General features: G+C 45.5%; 1 protein-coding gene across 6 annotated transcripts in view; it reads left to right on the forward strand.

Annotated features, from left to right (window-relative positions):
- The window catches only part of COP1 (COP1 E3 ubiquitin ligase), a 333,778-nt gene that overhangs the window by 125,825 nt on the left and 190,424 nt on the right, over nucleotides 1-17,529 (forward strand). For all 6 annotated transcript variants that reach the window (XM_072998208.2, XM_072998210.2, XM_020813947.3 and 3 more), the window contains 2 exons: nucleotides 9,763-9,822; nucleotides 15,465-15,541. In XM_072998208.2, coding sequence (XP_072854309.2) covers nucleotides 9,763-9,822; nucleotides 15,465-15,541 — 137 coding nt within the window. The remainder of the gene's footprint in view (nucleotides 1-9,762; nucleotides 9,823-15,464; nucleotides 15,542-17,529) is intronic.

Raw genomic sequence — 17,529 nt, forward strand, 5'->3', positions numbered from 1 at the left:
TCAGTTGTCGCAGATGGTCACACCAGCATTTTCTCTGGACACTACCAGGGCTTCTAAACAGATGACAGGCTCTTTTGATGCTTTCATTCTTTTCATTTCAAAAGTCCAGTTTCTTCCTATCTATCTCTAGATCGATGGTCCAGGCTGTATCTATGGCTTGCCAGCAGTCAGACGAATCACCGTCTAATTAGCTTTATCCTCGCTCCACGGAGTGCTGTCTACCTCGGCTGCATCCAGAGTAGAATCGAGACTCTCGACATCTACTGTGCACCAATATGATCCATGCCATCTACCTTTGCAGAGCAATACTGGCTACACGTAGGTACACGCAATACCACTGGATTTGGCAGAAATGTGATGCCATCCTTCCTACCATGACGTCCCACCTGCCAATAAGTAAGCTTGCCAGTCACCTATATGTATGTATTCACAGAGGCCACGAAGAAGAAAGAAAGGTTACTTACCTGTAACCATGGTTTTTTGAGTGGACCTCTGTGAATTCACACTACCCACCCATCCTCCCCTCTGTCGTCACGGGTATCTTATTGTTGTATAACTCTCATGCCCGGCAGACAAACTACAGGAACTGAGGGGAATCTTGGGTGGGAGGAGCTTGTGCCTCATGGGGGATCACACCATAAAATTGTTACTTTTAGCTCTAGAATGCTCTGAGAATGTCAGCGCAGGCGCAGACTAAACCCATATGTGTGAATTCACAGAGGTCCACTTGAAGAACCATGGTTACAGGTAAGTAACCTTTCTTTTTTTTAAAAAGTGGGAAAGCACCTGGAGCCGGGTGGTGGCGACGCGGCGAGAGGCGGCGGCGCTGCTCCTGCTCCGGGATTGGGGTGCCTCGGGGTGTTCCGGCCGCCAGAATTCCAGCCCGGCCAGGGCTTCCGCCTGTCCTGGGTGGGCCCTGCTGAGCCGAGCTGCGGCGGCGGCAAAAGGCAGCGGAGGAGCCTCCAAGCGCCCCGGTGAGCCCGCGCGGGAGGATGGGGGCGAGTTCGCAGGGGTGGCACTGGCGCTGGGAGGGCTCCATGCTGGGGAACTAGGCGGGCAGCGGGCGGCGGGTGATGGGAACAGGGGCTGGGGAAGGAGAGCGAGGAGGGCCGGGTTCCGGCTGGGGCTGGAAACGGCGGCCGGGCATGGAGGGAGGGAGGGAGCACCGCGGGGACCGCGGGAAGCCTCGATGGCCGGGGAAGGAGAGCGGCAAGGCAGAGAGAGGTGGCGGCGCTGCTCCTGCTCCGGGATTGGGGCGCCTTGGGGTGTTCTGGCTGCCAGAATTCCAGCCTGGCCGGGGCCTCCATCTGTCCTGGGTGGGCCCCGGTGAGCCGAGTGGCGGCAGTGGCAAAACACAGTGGCGAGGATGGCGGAGGAGCCTCTGAGCGCCCCAGTGAGCCCGCGCGGGAGGGCGGGAGCGAGTTCGCCGGGGGTGGCACTGGCGCTGGGAGGGCTCCATGCCGGGGAACTAGGCGGGCGGTGGGTGGGCCAGGATCCGGCTGGGGCTGGAAACGGGGACTGGGCGGGGAGGGAGGGAGCGCCACGGGGGCCGCGGGGAACCTTGATGGCCAGACACCGTGTGCTGCTGCTGCTCCCATCTCCACCCGGCCCATTCCCCCGGAGCTCGGAGGAAATGGCTGGGCTGCCTGTTTCGCCTTCCTGGGATTACAAACTATCCCTCTCTAGTGGCAGAAGGCGGAATAGCAGCTTCCTACTACTTTCTATGGACGGTACAGAGCAGATATGGATTACAATGGTTTTCAATGCATTCCTATGGGAATGCTGATTTTGACCTGCGAACTTTTTGACTTGCGAAACGCCTTCCAATACGGATTAAGTTCGCAAGTCAAGACCCCACTGTATGCTAATATCTATGCACTGGAGGATTGTGGGAGGAACATCCAGCCCCTGATGGGGGTCCTGTGGAGCACCCCAAAACACTGAGTAGCTCTCTTGGCCTCTTTCGGGACTGGGGCTGTGCAGCCCTGTTCTGATCAGGAGGTGCAGCCCGGGGGTCACCATACCTTTGGGGTACAGGGCACAGAAAGGGGCAGGTGGTTCAGAGGCCATTCCAACTCATACCTGGCAGGGGAGATACCATGATTATCAAAGTGGTTTTCCCAGGGTGAGGATTATCAGCTTCCAAAAGAACATATCTGATCTTTTACTTGCTGTAGCTTAGTAGCAGGTCATTAATCTCTGTTCATGCAGTCAGATAATAAATCTTCATACCTCCACCTCTCCAGGCAGCTAGGGAAACTCTTTCAAAAGACAGACCGCCTTCTGAAATTCGGTGTTTCCAAGCCCCACTTGCTGCAAGTCCACTGTCCTGTCGAAAACCTGCCCCCCCCTTCGCTTTGGGGGTCTGCTGACTCGGAGTAAACCCAGGGGAATCCAGAGCCCTGGAATTTCCCCTGTTCTTGCTGCGCATTGCTCCGCCCCTCTCTGAAATACTATTTAGAAGAGTTAGAAAAGTGCTTCAAATTAGATGTTTGTTTGTTTGTTTGTTTGTTCATTTGTTTATATTTTATCCTGCCTTTCTCTTCAAGAGGCAGCTTATATCATTAAAATACAGTATTTAAAGCTAAAAACAGTAAGTATACAAATACTTAAAAAAGGAAACAAATACCACACTAAAAGACAATAAAGAAAAACAACCCCAAAACACATTCAAAGCAGGAAGGCACAGCCATCCATTTAAAACTTCACTCAGGCACCAGTCTTTAAGGGAAATCTTGCTTGAAGAGAAAAGTCTTAGTTTTAGCACTAGTTTTAATTGTGCAAATGCACTCCTGGCCACTACTGAAACCTGGACATCGAGGCTCAGAGAGGAATCCAGGAACACACCCAGTTTGCCCACCTGTGTTGTCAGAGGGAGTGCAACCCCATCCTGCACAGACTGCATCCCTATTCCTTGATCTGCCTTTTGACTAACCAGGAGTACCTCTGTTTTGTCTGGATTATGTTTCAGTTTATTTATCCTCATCCAGTCAGTCACTGACACTAGACACTTATCTAGAGCCAAAATAGTGTCTTTGTATTTAGATGGCAAGCAGAGGTAGAGCTGGCTGTCATCTGCATACTGATTACACTGAACCGCAAACCCCAGACAGTTTCTTGCAGTGTTTTCATGTAGATTTTTGGAGACAAAACAGACCCCTGAGTGACTCACGTAGGCCAACAGCCAGGGTGTTGAACAAGAGTCCCCCAGCACCTTTTTCTGAGTTCTCCAGAAAGAACCACAGCCACTGTAAAACAGTGCCTCTAAGCCCCATCCCAGAGAGACAGACCACAACTATGTCATGGTCAATGGTATGGAAAGCTGCTGAGAGGTCTACAGAACCAACAGGAAGGCTAGGCTGCTGGAACAGTGGCTTCCGTTCCAGCAGCCTAGCCTTTCCTCTCTGCCTATGTGCCTGCTGAGCAGCTGCTTGGTGGGCCTGTAGACAGAGAGGAAACTCTAGGCTGCCAGAACAGAAACTGCTGCCACCACTGCCATCTGCAAAGGTGGAGGTACTCCACAGCAATGGCAGTGGAGGCAGCAGGACAAGGTAGGGAGGCAGTGGGAAGGGGGCAACAGGTAGGCTGTGGGGGGGCTCAGCTTTTGTTTTTTAGACAGCCATGGGCTGTTTAAAAAACAAACAAACCAAGCACCATCAAACCAATTCGTTGTTTGTTGGTGAAACATTAGTAAATTCATGGTTTGTTGACCTGGATGAATCATGAACCAAGACAAACCACCATTTTTGCAATTTGTCCCCATCTCTAGTCAGACTGAATTTGAGAGCATGTAACTAATATTTAATTATTCTCCTTGTTGCTTCATTGATGTGGAATAATCAGACTTAATTTTGTGCTAGACATGCAGACTCAAAACCAGACTTTAAAATATTGCTATTCCTTATAGTAGAGGTCCCCAATCCCCGGTCCGCGGCCCGGTGCTGGTCCGTGGCCTGGGCTGCACTGGGCTGCTGAGACAGACCTGCCCCGCTCCCCCTGCACGCACTCACCCCTGCACAGTCCGTTTGCAGCTGCAAAATCCTAGACTGGATCCTAGCTTCATTCATAAGAGTCAAGTATGTTTTTTTAAAAGCATGGAACAAAAGCATGGCTTTCTTTCTATGTTTAACTACGTTATAAGTATGCGAAGAAAAACAAAAATGCAAATACTTGAGCGCATGCGCATAAAGAACACTGTCCTAAGGCTGAAACAAAATATAGTTAAGCAACTCTATCCCTACATCTTTATCCTTCCAGACCTCTGCTCTGTAGCTGTTTCTTGATCAGTCAAAATAAGCGCAGGCATAGATGAGGGAGTGAACATCCAAAGAGCCCTTCTTTCCCACTATTGGGCTGATAGAGTTCAGAACGTGTGGGAATCGGATCTTTACTTTCATGAAAAGGAAAAAGGAGGGGGTAGAGGAGGGTCAGTGCACAAGGCAGTGCAGGCGCAGAATGCCTCCGACCATTCCTCACTTGCCTTTCTGGACCGTTCTGAGTTCGGTGGAAGCTGAACCGAGCCTCACCTCCCCCTTGTTTTCTGCCTTGCGTTGCCTAGGAGCTAGGCGCGAGTGCGCAAGAAGAGGGAGGAGGGGGCTGTCATTTCGTGTGTCAGCATCAGTTGAAGGCACGAGCCCACGATGTTACTGTGGCGGCTGCCCTCCTGCCGTGAGGGTGCCAAACGTGAGGGGGGAAGTGCCCGCTCCTTTCTGCAATTTGTTGGGGACTGCGGCATTGGTGGCAGCTCCCGGAGGATCCTCCCGAGCACGGGCTATGACCTCCCTGCCCAGCTACCTGTGTGGAGGCAGTTCCTGCGCCACCCTCCATGCCTTGCTCAAATCTTCATGGCGACGCCAACCCCCTGCGCTGCCTCAGCGGCATTTCACTTTAATGCCCAGCCTCTTACATTTGGCCAAGGCAGCGGAGGCCGGCTGGAAATCCAGGAGCGCGGATGGACCCAGTGAATGGAGGCAAGAGCCTGAGAAATTCAAATGGCTTCCCCGCCAGCCTCTGCTTCCAGCCGGTGGGTGCGTCCACGCTGCTGGCTTTCCAGCCAGGCTCCTCAGCTGTTCTTCCGGGAAGCCATTGGGTGCCTTTTTGGAGAAGGAGGAGCAGGTGGAACAAAACTGCCTCTCGGCACCTTTTATCACAAAGGGGAAGGAAGAGGGGAGGGAGTGCTCCTGCGCTTTCTGCCCGGCCTCGTTACCGTAGAGCAGGAGAAACTCCACATCCAGCATCAGGTTGGGTGAGAGAGTTCAAGGCAGCCGGAGTCAGAAGTAAGACAGAAGAGGGGACTGAGGCAGCTCCTTTTTGCCCGTCATGAGGTGGACCCCCTTCCTCACAGGGCGATGGAGCAGCATGCCGTGGGGTTGTGTCAGGGACTGGGGGAGAGAGAGAAAGAAACCCCTCCATGGGAGACTGCGGTGTTGATTGTAACCCGAGCATGAAGAGGGGAGCATGAAATGGCATTTGCTTGTTGTTGCAAGCAATGCTCTCAAGCCTTAGGTAGTCCTTGACAGGTTGGCATACGTTCATCAGATGAGCATGGCTCAGAGACTCTTTGTTTCCTTTGCCTGTTTCTTTCTGCCTGTGGAAGAACCTCTTTTAACTCCAGCGTCTCAAAAGCTGAAAACAGCAGCCTATGGATTGGATGCTTTCCATCTGCCATATCGTTATATTTGTAGCTGAATATTTATTCCACCCTATTTATTTTTAGCCCTGAAAATAAAGGATTTAGTCTGCTGACCATTGCCAGTGCAAAGGCAAAGGCACCACCTCCCAGCCTCCCCGACTCCAGTTTGCAGGGATCGGCAACAGGGCGGCCCTTTTCCCGAGTTGGCGTTTTCTTTCCCATCTGGCCCCAATCAGCTCTGCAAAGCAGGCTGATAACATCTGCCACCCCGTCTGGTGGAAAATAGGCGTGGCGGAGGGAGAGGGAGGGAGGCGATGATTTTTTCACCTTTGCAGGAACAGCCCCCCCCACGCCGAGAGAGAGAGGGGGGAGGGAGGAGGTGTGTGTGTGTGTGTGTTGGCAGGGGAGAAGGCGGCAGTGGGCTTATCAACCAGGAAGTCATGGGAGGGCAGGGAAAGCCAACCAATCAGGGCGCACGGGGGATAAACTGTGCAGCGCCCGCAAGAGCAGCGACCAGGGGGAGTGAGGGCTGCACCGCCGCCTTCCCTCGCATCCACCACGACTGCCCTCAACGCGAATTGGGGAGCAGCTCTTTTGTGCGCCGCAAGAGAGCCCCAGGTGCTGCTCCCGGGGCTTTTTTACATGTGAGGCTGAAGAACAGCAGCGCCCTGCCTGAGCTCGTGGTCGTAGGTAGAGAGGACAGACAAGGATGGCTGTGGCGCTTGGTGTGAAAGAGGGAGAGAAAGGGAGACGGAGGGAGGCAATGACTTCTTCCTCCTTCAACGGCCCCCCATGCCGAGCAGGCGTGTGTGTGTGTGTGTGTGTGTGTGTTTTGGCGGGGGAGAAGGCGGCAGTGGGCCCGCGAGCGTGACACGCCCACTCACAGGCATGGGGGTGCCCCACCCACTCACGAGTGTAGGGTGCCCGGCCCCCCCACTGGTCCGCGCACGAAGCCAGTACCCCCCAATGATCCGCGGTCCCAAAAACGTTGAGGACCACTGCCTTATAGTAATAATCCCGGTTTCTGAATTTCAAGTGGGAATGTTAGTGGTGTTGAAGTTTTCAATAAGAAATGATAAACCTGAACAGTCTTGTTGTTCGATAATGTGTTGTCTTTTAATATGTAGTTAACACCTTTAATTAGCTTTTAGTTCCCTATGTCTGCAAGACTGAAGCAAGACCTTTTCTCTATAGAGCAGTGGTCCCCAAGCTTTTTAACCCCACGGACCGGCTAGGGAAGGTAAGGCACCCCCCCACTCATGCGCATCCACAAAGGAGTGTGTGTGCACATGTGCAAAGGAGTGGGAGGGCACTTATGCACATACGTGAAGGAGCAGGAGCACGGTTATGTGGGAACGGGTACGCTCGTATGCATGTGCGAAGGGAAGTGAGGCGCTCAGGAGGTGCGTGCGGGGGAGAAGTCTGTCTCCGTGTCCTGGTCTGACTCAGGCCACGGACTGGCACTGGGCCACGGACCAGGGGTTGGGACCTCTGCTATAGAGCATAGGACTGTATTACAAATGTACATGTTGATACTAAAGTTACATAATATAGCAAGTTTACTTCAGCACATGGAAAGGAGATACAGTGGGGTCTTGACTTAAGAACGGCTTGAGTTAAGAACATTTTGACTTAAGAACCACTCTCATAGGAAAATATTGACTTGACTTAAGTACTTAGATTTGAGTTAAGAACTGAAAAAAACCCACGTGGGAGGCAGGGAAAGTGCAAAATTTGAACTTTCAGTTAACTGTTGGCCAGTGAAAAGGGTGCCTGTCTGCTTCCTCACTCCTCCCAGCGTTTAGAGAGTGGATTGGGAGACAGTCTTCAGACTGCCTGGTCCTGGACTGCCTGGACTGTATTTTCCCTGCCTTCCCTGAACCTTTCTTGACCTAAGAAAAAAAGAAACAAAATATTCCCCCTCTAGTGGTCGAAGGCGGAATAGCAGCTTCCCATTAGTTTCTATGGACGGAAAAGAGCAGATACGGATCAAATGGTTTTCAATGCATTTCTATGGAAAATGCAGATTTGACCTGAGAACTTTTTGACTTGAGAACCGCCTTCCAATACGGATTAAATTCTCAAGTCAAGACCGCACTGTATGCTTGCCTATTTTCAGAACAGTAGTTGGGCTAGAGTGTGATACAGTCCTGTATCTGAGGCTGTCAGGATCCTCTCAGCTTCTTTGCAAAATTTTACTTCTATACTGAAAATAACTGCTGACAGCTAAAGTTGGTCTACTTGTATAAGAAAAGCCATTTAGGCAGGCACAGATCTATAGACATATGGCATGCTTGGGTAACATTTCATTGCTTATAAAGAATGAGCCAATATGGAGATGAATGTTATCTACAAGTGGCAACAGGTAAAATAAATGTTGGATTTTCTATCTGTGATTTGTTTATTGTGATGTTTGAAATTTGCACTTTTGCATCTTTTGTATCAGTACCATGCTTGTAAAATTGTGGATTGATTGTTTGCTTATGATTATGGATTTTGGGGGGGATTGATAACCTGGAGTGAATAAAACCACAGATTAGGATCATGGTTTGTTTGTAGGACCACAGGTGCAAGAACATGCTGTGTGTGAATGATAAATCAGATTTGGAAATGGGCCCTTTGTTAATGACTGTAAAAAGAAGGTAATAGAAGTAGCATGGCGGGCTTGAACCAGAGTTATGGGAGTGTTGAGATTTTCCCATTGGATTTTCCACAAAGGGCCCTCTCAGAGAGTCTCCTGATGTTTCCCTGTCTTCCTGTATGCTGAATGAACCAAGGATCATAGCTTAGTGTAGCTTTGGTTTCCCTTACCATTGCTTTTGTGTCATGTTTTTTAGATTGTGACCCTGCAGGCAAGTATTATTTTGTTCTTAATAACCATAATATGTAAGCCTTTCTGAAAGATTTTTTTCAGCTGAAGAACAGGATAAAATATTTTAATTTAAATAGAATGAATGACTAAAATTGAGATTTTAGAAGCAGGGTGCAGTTTTTTTTCTCGAGAACAAGTAATTTTACGTCTTTGATAACTAGACATAAAATTTCTGAATTTTTCTCTCTCTTTTTTGTGGAAAAATTGACATTTTTGAAAGTTTTACATCTCTATTGGTAACATTGCCTTTTCAAATGCCACCCCTTCCCTTTTTCAAACACATGGCATTGAGGCACGATTTAATATTAGTGCCTGTACTCTTTCAGCTGAGTTCACATTAAATTACATTTCTTCTTTATGAGAATTTGAATTTTTGTTATATTTCTTGGAAGCTGTAGCAATAGCAGTGGTGGATTATTGGTACTTTTGATTGATTGATTGATTGATTGATTGATTGATTGATTGATTGATTGTATTTATACCCCGCCTATCTAGTCATTTCGACCACTCTAGGTGGCTTACAACATAACAAGTTCTAAAAATTTTTATAACAATTAATTAATTAAATCATTCTATAAGATGGGAAAAATAAAAATAAATCAAATAAAGAGGGAAAAAAGGAAAGAGAACAGGAATTAACTGGAAGGGAAGGCCTGCCTATACATCCATGTTTTTAGTTGGTTCTTAAAAGTACCCAGCGAGGGTGCAGCGCGAATCTCCGGAGGTAGGTTATTCCAGAGACGAGGAGCCACCGCCGAGAAAGCCCGGTTTCTAGTTCTTTCTTTCCGGCCTTATTTCTTTCCTTCAGCGTCAGGCTCCTCAGCCTCACCTCCTCAATTACTTGACAAACACTGGTTATGTAAATCACTTTAAAACGGTACATAAAAATTAATGATTTTTTTAAAAATGCATTTATTCAAATAATGATTTAAATAAAAAATTAAAAATTTAAATAATCAATAATCTGATTTTTAAAGCATTTACTGTAAATTATGACTTAAATCAAACCCACCATGCTTTAAAACCCTGGGTGCTGGAAGGGGGTATCAATGGCATTCCCAGTATTTCAATTTGTGAGATTTGTCCAATATAGCTCTTCTGTATAATGCAGATCTCATAGTTACTTCAACTTAGCAGCTAAGAAAAATGTGTGACTTTTTAACTAAGTGTGCCTCTTTTTAAAGAAAATTACCTGGTTAATGGCAGTTTTGGTATTGCCAGAACAAACTGTCTTAGATTTCTTTTTTTTTATTCGCAGCAACTGGAGCAGATCCAGAAGGAGCTGAGTGTTTTGGAAGAAGATATTAAACGAGTAGAGGTTAGATACCTAACCATTATTGTAACTTGAGCAGTTTTTGGTTTCTGTAGAAATGTCTGCCTCTCTTTTGTTTTTTTTTAAATTTATGCAGCTTTCGTCAGGAAAAATGAGAAAAAGAGCAAATTAAAATCTGTTAGTTCATTTGCTCTCTTGAATGCTTGTAGTCGAATGCTTGATGAGAGGGCATTTCAAATACTTGTGTACCTCCAAAATGGCAAGTTAGTTTTCAGTATTTTTTTTTTTGTGTGTGTGTGTTTATATGTGTACCTCTTTTTATTTGTTCCAAATACATACTCCTTGTGACATACTGTGAATTTGATGGCTTATGTTGAGGTGGGAGAATACTCATCCTACTTATTTTATGAATTGAAATTCTGACCACAGTATGATAGTGTAAACAAAAAGTTTCAGCTGAGTCATCAGTCCAGTTGAAATAAAAGAAAGCTATATTATCTTTATACAATACAAATGCAGGAGTAGGCAATACCTTTATAAAGTGGCTATATCCAGTGGATCTTTTATTGTGAATCATGAACTATCCATTTTTTGTTTCTGGATTGTAAAATGGATTGATTGATGTATAATATCACTGTCCCTCCCTTTCATCTTCTGCAAGTTGCTCCAGTGACATGGGGTCCCAGCTTTTCCACATGGCTGCAGCAGGCATAGATGTTGGCGCAAAACTGTCGTAAAGTTAGCAGAATCTTATCCAGTCCAGGAAGTCCAAATAACTCACACACACACAGGCAGCTTCTCCCAACACCAAAGTATATTTACAGTATATACAGCAGTTCCAACTGGCAGCACGACAGGATGACGTCCAAGGAAGAGAACTGATACATCTTCAGTACACATATATATTTGCATACAGCCAATCACTGCAGATGTTGCATCATCCATGACTCAGCAATCTGCATGTCTCAGCATCTTGCACATCTGTGCAAACATGGCTGCTAATTTACACAAACCTTGTTCTGTCTCAGGTTTGGAAATTATCCTTGACAATAGAAATATTTTGGAATGATGTGAGCAAGGCACATTTGGGGATCTTGTTTAGAAAGACCTTTGATATTGGTAGTGTTTACGTGGTTGTATTTTTGTTCTGTAATTTCTCTGTTTTTTTCTTCCTTTCTCTTGTTTGACATGGAGTGAAGGACCTTCCTCCCCCCCCCCCCCAGTGAGGGTCCTTTGAATATCAGAGTGATAGAGGGAGATACGGCATTGGCACAGTTCCTACTGCAGAAGAATGGTGAACAGATGTTTGAAAGCTGTTCACTGTTCTGGCACTGTGACCAACCATCAGACTTGAGGTAGTCAGACCAACCGTCCCTCCACTCTAAATCTGGTGCTGCTTAACGCCAGGTCTGTATCCAATAAATCCCAGATTATTCAAGACCTTATCCTGGAGGAGGATGCAGACCTGAGATTTGGATGGGCGGGGAAGGGGGTGTTCCCCTGACCCTTGCCTGCCTTCTAGGTTATGCAGTCCAGCACCAGAGTAGACTGGAGGGGCGGGGGGAGTAGCCATTGTATATAAAAACACTCTAGGGGCTCCGCGGTGGTGACACCAGATCTTGAGGCCCTTCACGTGTCGATTGGGGCCAGGGATGGTATTGGGATCTTGGTGGGTTACCGCGACCCAGCCATTTCCTTTCCGGAGTTGGCAGACTTGGTCTCCGTGGCACTGTTGTGGATCCCCAAAGCTTTTGACCTTGGGTGATTTCAACATCCATGAGGAGGCAGAGGCTTCTGGTCCAGCTCTTGAGTTCTTGGAAACCATGGCTTCCTTGGATATGTCCCAACATGTCAACGGCCCCACCCATGTGGGTGACCACACCTTAGACCCGGTGTTCTCCCGCAAGCGGAGAGAGTGTGGTCTGATGGTGACTGACCTTGTGTCAGTCCCCTTGCCATGGTCGGATCATTGCCTAATTAAATGTAACCTCTCAGTGGCTCTCCCTCCCTGCAGGGAGCAAGTACCTATTTTAATGGTCTGCCCTCAAAGGCTACTGGATTCTATAGGATTCCAGGATTCCATGAGAGGGATTCCGGCTGACCTGACAGAAGCTCCTGTCGAGGCTCTGGTTGACGGCTGGCTTGCTGCTGCTACCAGGACTGTTGACACAATCACTCCTAAATGCCCTCTCCATTGCAGAGCTTGTCCAGTGTCCTGGTTTAACCAGCAGCTGCGAGCTATGAAGCAGAACAGGAGAAGGCTAGAGTGCAATTGGAGACAGAATCCGATGGAATATAATCGGAAAGCTGTCAGGATCACAGCTAACCATTACCTTATTAAGGTGAGGGCTGCTAGTCGAGCTCACTTTGCTGTCTGGATAAACAAAGCTTCAAATCAGCAGGTGGAACTTTTCTGTATAGTCCGCGATCTATCTGGAATTGGTGTAAGTCATAGGCCTCCTACTAGTATCTCACCTGACCAATTTGAGGCATTTTTAAAATCTAAATTGGAGGCCTTCTGCTAGGAACTTTCCTTTTTTGAACACAGTAGATCGAGCAGAAACCTCCAGCGCTCTGCCTTGCCTGATGAGACTTGATCTCTTTCAGCCTGTGACACCAGATATGGTGGACAAGGTGCTTGACTGCTGTCGTGCCACCACCTCCTCACATGACCCTTGCCCGACCTGGCTAATCAAAGCAGCCAGGCCTACAACAACTGAATGCGCCACTGCAATAATTAATGGGTCTCTCCAGGAGGACAAGGTTCTGCTTGCCCTCAAGGAGACACTCATTAGGCCCATTAGGAAGAAACCAAATGTGGTGGCAGACAATATTGACAATTATAGGCCCGTCACCAATGTTTCTTTCCTTAGTAAAGTGGTAGAGAGGGTGGTAGCTGATCAGCTTCAGACACTTCTGGATGAAACCAATGCCCTCGATAAACTTTCCCCAAGCTGTACTCTCTGGGGACGGTCCTCTAAGAAGGATTGGAGCCAGGCTAACGCCAGACCATTGATTCCCAGCTCAGAGAGCCTCCCCAGAAGAATACCGTGGTCAACAGCATTGAAGGCGGCTGAGATATCGAGAAGGATCAACAGAGACATTTTGCCCCTGTTGGCCTACCTCAGCAGGTCATCAAACAGGGCAATGCCGTTTCCGTACTGTGGCGCAGCCTGAAGCCAGACTGAAACGGTGTTGGAGCATTCTTTGGCACTGCTCTTCTTTGGGATTGGGATGTAGACTGATCTTTTCCAATCCTCTGGCCACTGGTGAGGTTTCCAAACTTGCTGACATATTGAGTGTAGCATCTTAACAGCATCATCTTTCAAGATTTTAAATAGTTACACTGGAATGCCATCACGACCACTGGCTTTGTTGTTAGCCATGCTTTCTAAGGCCCACTTGATATTGCTCTCCAGGATGTCTAGCTCAAAGTCAGCAACCACACTATCTGGGTTGTCTGGGACATCCAGATCTTTCTTGTATAATTCCTCTGTGTATTCTTGCCACCTCTTCTTGATGTCTTCTGCTTCTGTGAGGTTCCTATCATTTTCGTCCTTTATCATGTCCATTTTTGTACAAAATGTTCCTTTAATATCTCCAGTTTTGTTGCACAGATCTCTGATTTTCCCCTTTCTATTATTTTCCTCTATTTCTTTGCATTGTTCATTTAAGAAGGCCCTCTTGTCTCTCCTTGCTATTCTTTGAAAGTTTGCATTCAATTTTCTGTAACTTTCCCTCTCTCCCTTGCATTTTGTTTCCTTTCTCTTCTGGGCTATTTGTAAGGCCTTATTAGAGAGCCACTTTGCTTTCTTGCATTTCCTTTTCTTTGGGATGGTTTTTGTTGCTGCCTCCTGTACAGTGTTCTTCAGGCACTCTGTCCACCAAATCTAGTTCCTTAAATTTGTTCTTCACTTCCACTGTGTATTCATAAGGGGTTTGATTTAGATTATACCTGTTTGGCCCAGTGGTTTTTCCTACTTTCTTCAGTTTAAGCTTGAGTTTTGCTATAAGAAGCTGATGATCAGAGCCACCATCAGCTCCAGGTCTTGTTTTTGCTTACTGTATAGAGCTTCACCATCTTTGGCTGCAGAGAACATAATCAATCTGATTTCGGTATTGCCCATCTGGTGATTTCCATGTGTAGAGTCGCCTCTTGTGTTGTTGGAAAAGAGTGTTCATGATGACCAGCTTGTTCTCTTGACAAAACTCTATTAGCCTTTGTGCTGCTTCGTTTTGACCTCCAAGGCCAAACTTACCTGTTGTTCCTTTTATCTCTTGACTTCCTACTTTAGCATTCCAGTCCCCTATAATGAGAGGAACATCTTTCTTCAGTGTAAGTTCTAGAAGGTGTTTAAGTCTTCATAGAACTGGTCAATTTCAGCCTCTTCAGCATTGGTGGTTGGTGCATAAACTTGGATTACTGTGATTTTGAAAGGTCTGCCTTGGATTCGTATTAAATCTTTCTATCATTTTTGATGTTATATCCCAGTACAGCTTTTCCCACTCTTTTGTTGACCATGAGGGCTACTCCATTCCTTCTACGGGATTCTTGCCCACAATAGTAAATATGATAATCACCTGAACTGAATTTGCTCATTCCTGTCCAGGGAATGTCAATGTTATTCTTGCTCAGGATGTCAATGTTATTCTTGCCATCTCCTGTTTGACCCCATCCAGCTTACAAAGGTTCATAGATCTTACATTCCAGGTTCCTATGCAGTATTTTTCTTTGCAACATCGGACTTTCTTTTCAATTCCAGGCACGTCCACAGCTGAGCGTCCTTTCGGCTTTGGCCCAACCACTTCATTAGCTCTGGAGCTACTTGTACTTGTCCTCCGCTCTTCCTCAGTAGCACGTTGGGCTCCTTCTGACCTGAGGGGCTCATCTTCCAGCGTCATATATTTTAGCCTTTTGTTTCTGTTCATAGAGTTTTCTTGGCAATCATACTGGAGTGGCTTGCTAGTTCCTGCTCCAGGTGAAGCTCGTTTAGTCAGAACTCTCCAGTATTTCTTCCACTGAATATGTTTCTTCCACTAAAATATAGCATAAATTAATTGTTCTGGCTGACTCTCTTAAATATTGTATCTATTGCAAAAATACACATCTATGTAACCTCAAATCATTTTTAATTTGAGAACCTTATGAAAGTGGAAGATAATTTGGTCCTGTCTGTGGAAGACTTCTGCTGCCTGATCAGTCCATTCAGTGAGGCTGCCCTATGGATTTTATATATCTAAAGGAGGAAATTAAAAAATGCTGAACAAGAAATGAAGTACATGTGTTTATTCCCATATATACCATTTTATCTCAGAGTTTTAGTCTTATATATGCTTATGAATAAGTTAAATATTGGAATATTTTCAGAAATAAGAGCTGATATTCTCCATCTGGTTCGATTTTAAGATGCTCGGATGGGAGCTATTGTTCTCATTTCTATTAGCTTTTTTACAAGAAACTCAGTGTAACTCAGCAGGTTTAGTAGCAAGAGAAGAGAAAATATTAGGCTCTCCAGAGAATGTTTATATAAAAGTATCTGAGCGGAAATAAAAATAATGAGTAAAGTAATAGTTTATGAGTATTTAAAATAATGAATAAAGTAATAAATTTGTAAGTGTCTCTTGTTAATAAAGGATGTAAATCTTAGTTGTGTAATTACTTTAACGTGGCTCTGTATGTATTTCAGGAAATGAGTGGCTTATATTCACCAGTCAGTGAGGACAGCACTGTGCCTCAATTTGAAGCACCTTCCCCATCACCCAGGTATTAATCTATTGGCAGAATTTGGCATTCACGTAATCCCTTTCTCCCACCCCCTGCACCTTCTATATAATTCAGTATTGTTTTTCATCAATATTCGTGTTTTCACCGCAAGATTTGTAATTTATGTAGATGTAAAGATGAGTGGGAGATATGTAATGGTCTATGTAACACATTAGTCTTCAGCTACATCATGCTCCAATTTAGTGCTTGATGGTAGTGTCACAGTTTTTTGTTCAGTGTATCTATATAACTACAGTGGTGCCTCGCAAGACGATGTTAATTCGTTCAGCGAAAATCGCTTTTTTGCGAAAACATTGTCTTGTGAAATGTGGTTCCCCGTTGGGATGCTTTGAAATCCATTTAATGCATTCCAGTGGGGAAAATAGTCGTTGTCTTGTGAAAATCGCCCACAGAGAAACCGTTTTGCGAAGTGTGGATCAGCTGTCAATATCGTTGTCTTGTGAAAAATGGTCCCGGAAAAAAAAAAACCTCATCTTGCGAAGTACAGACCAAAACATTGTCCAGCGGAAATCACCCATAGGAAAAACTATAGAGATCACAAAAACTCATTGTCTTGCAAATAAACTGTTTTGCGAGGTAATTGTCTAGCGAAGCACCACTGTAGGAGAGAGGGTGTGAGAGAGAGAAAAAAATGAGAAGACAAAGAAGATAGAGACTGCATGCCTCTACAGGACTGTAAAAGAGGAATTCTGTAGCTCTGTGGAAGGAGTTTTAGTAGGACATAAGAGGATCCCTGCTGGAGTCACAGCAAAGACCTGAGTACAGCAGCAGGCTTTCCTACACATACATCTAGGAGAAGGCAGTTGTTCTCTGCTAATGCATTCTGAACAACATGTGGGGCTCTGCCATTCTTAGTTCTGGAGGTAACAGATTGCCATTATAACAAGTTCCAACCTTTTTCTCTGTACATGATAAGCTGCCTCCTTCCTCCATAAGTTCTTCCACAATAAGGAGCCTTATCTTTTTTTTGTTTACTTTGGAAAAGGAGTGTCAAATGGAGATAAATGAGAACATATAGAAGTGGGCCAGTCTTACCCATTTAGGTTAAAAGTGTGTACTGAATGAGAACATGTGGAAGGTTGTTGATGTGTTTCCACCCTATACCAGCCTACTTGACACTTGAAACATTCCTACCAAATGCTCATCACATAAATACCATTGTTCCTTTGCTCTACTTGTTTTCAAATAAGCGTAAAAAACTGGATGTCAGTTTAAAAAGAAGCAACATTTGTCTTCTCTAATAGGCTTTGAATTAAATTAGTTTCGATTTTCCATATAATTTATTATAATTGTTTAAATGTATAAATAATGGCTGAAATCTCACATGCACAGCAGAGTTAATATTCTTTGCCTAAGATATCGGTTTGAGTTTTACATGTATAAATTATTTGTTTTTCTCTGCCTACTTGTTTTAATTTTGTGAATGATATCAGCCTGGATAAGCAATATGCATTCTTCTTGTTATGTAATTTGCTTTCTTCACTAGAAATGTTATCAGTTGTCAGTTACCCAGTGACCTTCTTGATCCTTTGATTTGTATGCCACAACAGGCTACTTTCCATTTGTCTCGATGACAAAAGTTTGGAACCAATTTTAATCTTCACCAGGAGTGGTTAGTAGCAGGCAGGAAGGGTGGGCTTGTGTTACATGGCCAGTCTCACAAACAGGAGAAAGAATCTATTATATATAAGTTTCCTGTATTCTTCCAATTTTGCCAACACCAAACAGCATAAAGAAAAATATTGCTGCCGCCCCTCTTTTCTGACTACTGTAATTGAAGCAGCCAGTTAAGAAAAAGTCTTGGCATGGAGAAAAAACTTTCTGAAGAGTTCTGCCTTTTAGTGTTTTTGTTAAATAGACAACACAGAAATATTAAATTGCATTTATTGGCACAGATTATAGTGGCTAGTATCCTATCATACTACACAACTATAGAAGGGTGATTATAGAAGCATTTCTCCAACTCC

This window comes from Pogona vitticeps, chromosome 4, assembly GCF_051106095.1.
Source record: "Pogona vitticeps strain Pit_001003342236 chromosome 4, PviZW2.1, whole genome shotgun sequence".
Classification (NCBI taxonomy): Eukaryota; Metazoa; Chordata; class Lepidosauria; order Squamata; family Agamidae; genus Pogona; species Pogona vitticeps.